The sequence below is a fragment of the Lepisma saccharinum genome, chromosome 5 (assembly GCF_977018435.1).
Source record: "Lepisma saccharinum chromosome 5, izLepSacc3.1, whole genome shotgun sequence".
Classification (NCBI taxonomy): Eukaryota; Metazoa; Arthropoda; class Insecta; order Zygentoma; family Lepismatidae; genus Lepisma; species Lepisma saccharinum.
Window position 1 is genome coordinate 75,284,909 of NC_139233.1, and position 6,000 is coordinate 75,290,908.

The 6,000-nt window shown below is 37.1% G+C and overlaps 1 protein-coding gene across 1 annotated transcript in view; it reads left to right on the top strand.

Moving 5' to 3' along the window:
• Positions 1-5,512, top strand: part of mus201 (rad2 superfamily protein mus201) — a 51,494-nt gene extending 45,982 nt beyond the window's left edge. Inside the window, exons 10-12 of the mRNA XM_083122683.1 lie at positions 232-480; positions 2,403-2,590; positions 4,196-5,512. Coding sequence (XP_082978809.1) covers positions 232-480; positions 2,403-2,590; positions 4,196-4,753 — 995 coding nt within the window. The 3' untranslated portion in view covers positions 4,754-5,512. The remainder of the gene's footprint in view (positions 1-231; positions 481-2,402; positions 2,591-4,195) is intronic.
• The last annotated feature ends 488 nt before the right edge of the window (positions 5,513-6,000 follow it).

Below are 6,000 nucleotides of genomic sequence, written 5' to 3' on the forward strand. Positions count from 1 at the left end.
GCGACGTCCCTGTGGGAGTAGCCTTCACCTGCACATAGCTGAATGACTTACCCGATCTTCAGTAGTCAGCATGGTTCACCTGCAAATCACAGACAATTCACATTTATCATCATACACTTATGGTGCAAGACTTTTGGGCTACGTTTACATTCTTCTTTGCTAATTAGAATATGCAGATGTAACAAATTTTGTAAGCACTATCAAATGCAAGTCTGTTCTTGTCTATTGCAGATTTGAGTAGAAATCACATGATTCTACTGGCTCTATTGGTTGGCAGTGATTACACAGTGGGCATTCAGGGTGTTGGCCCTGTAACAGCAATGGAAGTTCTGGCAGAGTTTCCTCCAAAAGTGGTAGACAATAACTGTGTAGATGAAATGTTGACAGGACTTGTTGCCTTTCGTGATTGGTGGGAGAAGAAGAAATTGTCTGTAAAGTCATCTTTGAGAAACAAGCTGAAGGAAGTAGAACTTCATCCAGGTAGGTAGCTGCTACGACACTGAGAAGGCATCACAAGTGTTTTTCTTTCTTGATTTAGTCATATTTATGTAATTTGTTGTTTATTTAGATGCTATCTAAAAATGTGACATTTTGTATGTTATACTAGTTGCGATGAAATCAGGATGCACATGCAGTACACAATTAAGGCTACCAAACGTCAACTTTTTTCCCACACATGTTCCATATTTTTAGTCTTTATGTTCAATTCTTGAAGTTTGGGAAATATGAAAGATGATATCCTCCTAGGTATGGATAATTTGTGCAAGGATCACCCACTTGCTTCATTGACTTCATTTTGAATCATACAAGCGGCCCCCCTGCACCTATCCACAAATTCCCCCACCTAGGAATTTCCACTTCGATCACTGCTTATTTGTAACATCCAGGAGAAATTTGAAATAGTAAATATCGTATACTTTGAGGATCACCTAATTTGCTATAAGAAAATACATCTTTCAGTTGGAAAAATGTAGTAGAGGAAATTTAAATTTTAGAAAAGTTACCTCATGTGAGAAATATGCTTGAAACACCCTGAAATATTTTATTTTCCTGTAGTTTACGGTTTTTACAAGCATAAGAAAACAGTTTTTCTTTGTGACGTTTCAGGAGAACATACGCTCCTTTCATCAGACATTCATGTGTTCTCCTGAAATGTCACAAAGAAAAACTGTTTTCTTGTGCTTGTAATAACCGTAAACTACAGGAAAATAATTCTATAGTGCAAGCAATGTGTACATACAAGAAAAACACCCTGAAATGTCAGTTGGTACCAGAATTGGAGGGGGAAGGGGAATTCCTTCCCAAATTCAGGAAATAACTTCCTGATTTTCTGGGTTCAACGGAACAATCAGACATTTTTAAATGCAGATTATTAAAAGTGTTTAATTCTCAAACTTGGTATGACAAGTGTCAGAAATTTCTTGGAAATGGGTTTTTATGCCAGAAATGTGGTAACAATAACATCCTGAAGAAACAGCATATAGAATTCCATATTTTCAATTTTGAGAAATCTTCCAAAATTTCCCATTTACTAAAATTAATCATTTTGAACTCAAAATGTGCCAGTTTGATATTTTTTGAGAACATTTCATAGGATTATATACAGGGAAACACTGATTTGTACATTTTACCACATTTTATGTATTTTCGCTGTGGTCTCCTGAGAAATGAGGTTCCACTTTAATATTTGCTATGAATGTCATTGTGGCCTACATTTTGGGACAGTCGTTCTACCTTTTGCTTATAGAGATCTGGGAGCCCTACAAACAATGAAGTATGAAAGTAAACGGCCAAAGAGGCCTACTAGTGTTTGGGGGATATTCTATCCACATTATCAGAATAAAAAAACAAAATGGTGGAGTTCAGTTCATGCTGTTTTAGTGTCTTATTTTTTTTTTAATCCTAATACCAAGGAAGCAATCATGAAACTGGTATGTTTCTCTGCATTATACCCATCACTAGATGTGGACCCATATTATTTGTATTTCTTTGATGAAAAATAAACTTCTTCAAGAAATATAAACTGTGATAGAAGGTGAAGAGTACAGGTTTCCAAATCATATTCATCATGATCACCAAAATGTAATTTTAAATACAAAATTTATTCTGTTTGGTTTTAACGTCTGTTCACCACACATCTTTTAATAATTTCTAAACCTGTATTTTTTTGTTTGTGTCACAAAAAACATACACATGTCCCTAAGTCCCATATATTGTACACTATTGGTATTGCATGAAAGACCAATGAAAAGGCAAATTTATGGAACAAAAGGAAACTTGCTTCCATGTAGTGGGAAAAAACAAAGATGGTTTCAGTAGGGTGTCAAGAAAGCTTGAAATATATTTTCAGTTACAAGGCTTGCATGCTTTTTATTTTTAATTTTGCTAACTGGCATTTTCAGGTTTTCCAAGTGCAACTGTTGTCGATGCATATCTTCACCCTGTTGTGGATGAAGCCAAAGAGAGCTTTTTGTGGTCTATTCCTAACTTAGATTCACTCCGCCAATTTGCACGGAAGAAGTTTGGTTGGCTTCAAGCAAAATGTGATGAAATTCTTCTTCCGGTTGTAAAGAAGCTAAATTCCAGAACGGTAAGTTCGATTAGTTAAACATGGTGTGTCCTAAGTTGCACTCAATCTCAATGAAAAAACTGGTATTTATGTATTTTCCTTGGCATTGTTCATGAATATTGAACAAGAACTTTTTTTTCAGGAGATTGATAGATACGAGTCACCAAACGTAAGATTTAATCTAATTCCAGGTTTACGAATGTGAGAACAGTGACCTAATGGAGTAACATAATCACATCAGAGCATCAGCAGGCCTCATCAGTTTACTAGGACAATGTTGCAAACGTTTGCATTAATTCCACTTTATGCATAGATAGATTAATTCAGCATGGTGGACTAGTCGGTAGGGTGTCCGACTGCCATGTGGGAGACCCAGGTTCAATTCCCAGGGTGGGTGGTCTAAGGTTGGAATTTTCCAGCCTTGTCCCTTGGCTTCGGGGCTCACCCAGCCTCAAATTGATGGGTACCTGGGACTAAAGGTGGCTGGAGCATGGTGCTGATCACATCACCTCCAAAATGGCTGAGGTCGAGAATGTGTGGGGCCCTATCCCCACATCCCCTAAATGTGCCTTCATGGCACAGTGCTATATGCACGGGACCTTCACTTTTTTTTTAGACTAATTGAACTGGACCTACAGTTTTAAAGTATAATTTGAACTACCATCAAATCAGGAACCCCGTGCTTGCCTTTGGATAATTATCCAAGGGGCCTTTGATAAATTTCCAGTCTAGCATCAAAGGAATGCATTATTCTCGAAATATCTGAAGATATGCAATGGTCTGGTGGGAATAGTAAGGTGGATGATCAAGCATTTCATAGCCTAACTGGTCCAATTTCTGTATTGAGGAATTAAATGTTGCTCTGCAAAAACAGGCTCACCAAAGTTGGTTTACATCCCGGACAAAAAATTAGTCTCTCCAACCAGAACGTTCTTAATAGCCAGTGACATTGCCTCTGCTGCAGTAGGGATGCTACTATGTTGCAGAAGTTTGATTTGGAGTAATTCCTTGCAACTGATCTGCAGCTACAAAAACGAACAACGGCTACGATCCCTGTTGGTGATAAGCATTTTTCGGCCACAGTTATGACACCGATTTGAGGTTTCGTGCGAGGTACACCACTCTTTGTACATCCTCTGGACTGTCCACTCTGACTCACAGACAAGCTGGGCCACTTCTTTCACATTGTGTCCGTGTGCATGCCCAATTTTTTGCCACTCCGTCTTGTCTGACTTACGACCCATGTCACAAACTGCTTGCACATGACATGCTCGTAAGTTCTCCTGGTAACTGTTCAAGCCTTATCACAGAGGTTGATGCTCAGTGGTTCACTGTAGTAGTACTATACGGACGTGATCTGTTGGTTTGGGGGGGAAAAAACATTTTATCTGAGGTGACTAATTTTTTGGTCCAGGGCATGTATATACATGAAGGGTGTCACTTTTTCACATGTTCATAGTTTGTATATATACTTTTATCCTTGTATCTTAGTCCTTTGACCAGAATTAATTTGTAAGATGTACTAAATTCATATACATTGCTTGGGTAATCACAAATACTTCTATACAATACATGAAATTGTAAAAATTGAAAGGCTGAATAGCATTTTGTAACCTTACATTTCAGAGTCAGATGACATTGGATGTATACTTTCAAATTAAGATCCCATCTGGAGCTCCACCCCTGGACAAATTAAGCAAACGAGTACAGCGTGCTGTGAGGCGAGTTGGACATGGCAGTGATGCTGAACAGGAGGACGAGCCTCCTGCTGTGCCTCAGAAGAAAAGAAGACGCAACGAGGTGAGTCAAGGAAGGGGACGGGGGCGTGGTAGAGGCAGTGCACATGCCACTGCCACTGCTGCCACTGGGGAAAGTAGCGTGAGTGAATCAATAAGGGAAGAAATTCCATCTCAAGATGAAGCGGTTCCGCACGATAGGACAGCAGCAGTGCCACGTGGAAGTCAGAGAAAGGGTAAAGTAATTACGTTGAAGGAAAAGCAAGTTGGAGAAATTATACCTCAACGAGAAAGAGACAAGGTGGACATTTTGAAAAGAAAATTGAAAGCTATTGAAGTTTTCCAGAAGACCAGAGGAAAACGGACAAGAGGGAAAGGAAGCCAACAGAGAGTGGTAAGGAAAGAAATGAAAGAAGCAAATCTTTCAGAAAGCAGCGACAGTGATTAGACCTTTCCAATGAAGTGAAAAATGTTATTGATGAGGTGTTCCAGGTAGAGCTTATAAACCATACAAGCCTGCTTAACGGAAGAACTTTTGAAAATACAACAGTGAATGATTTTTTCATCAATGAGTAAACAGTGTTGTTTCATTTATAAATGCACAGTCCTGTGAGACAAAGCTCAATTGATCTTGTAATATGCTTTGATATAAACATTCCTTTCAAGCAGCAGTATAGAATGCATTTGCTGGCATGAGCAGCCTTACTACTTAATAGCATCTAATCTATCCTCTTACTTGCTATTAACTTCCACATACAGCTTTCTTCATTAGTCTGTCCTCAAAAACCGTCTAAAAATCATATCTTGAGCATCTATGATAAATTTTGGTTTCTGACATTTCCTGCCAACAGCTGAAGGATCAGTTTGAATTCCTACAACAGAATTTATTCGCTAACCACTGATGATAAAGGACTATTACTGACAAAAACATGACGGAAAAATAACATTGCAAGAATATATTTTTCCTTTGCTTATCCAGTAAATTGAAATTTAAATTAATCTATTTCCAGTATTAATGATCCTGTAATGGTTAGGCTAAGAAAATAGTTTAGATACAAATTGGTATTGTCATTCATATTTATCAACAGTACCACCCATCTTCGAATTATGATCTAGTCTCTCTTACATGGTAGAAATATTTGTAATGATGATAATATATATATAAAGAATAAACTTTCTATCAAGGAAATTTTGATATTGTACTAATCAGATACATGAATTTGTAAAAGAAAATTCTATGTATGATATTTATGTAAATATATATTTTGTTAGTTACTTTTTCTTGTGTATGCTTTAAATAACAACTTAGACTAAACTGTTTATGAATTGTATTTGGATTAGAAAGATGAAATTGAGAATGGACCAATTTTTGCTTGATATGGATAACCTTATGTGGTTGGTGTACTTTATTTTTTTATTATTATTATTTGGTGACAAGTTTAATTTTCATTGTCACTTCATTATTGAGATTGTTAAGTTCTTATTCAGAAGAAATGGGAGTTCTTCCCCATTGTCCATATTACCACCTCCTTCATAATAATTTACTAAAGTGCTTAACATACGTACCTGCAGAAATCTATATATTCCATGCTTAAGAGAATAACATTGAAATTCTTATTCGTGCCTCCATTTTCCAAATAGATACAGATACAAATACCATCAAAAAGGGCATGGGTTTGGTCTTAGAGTATAGAA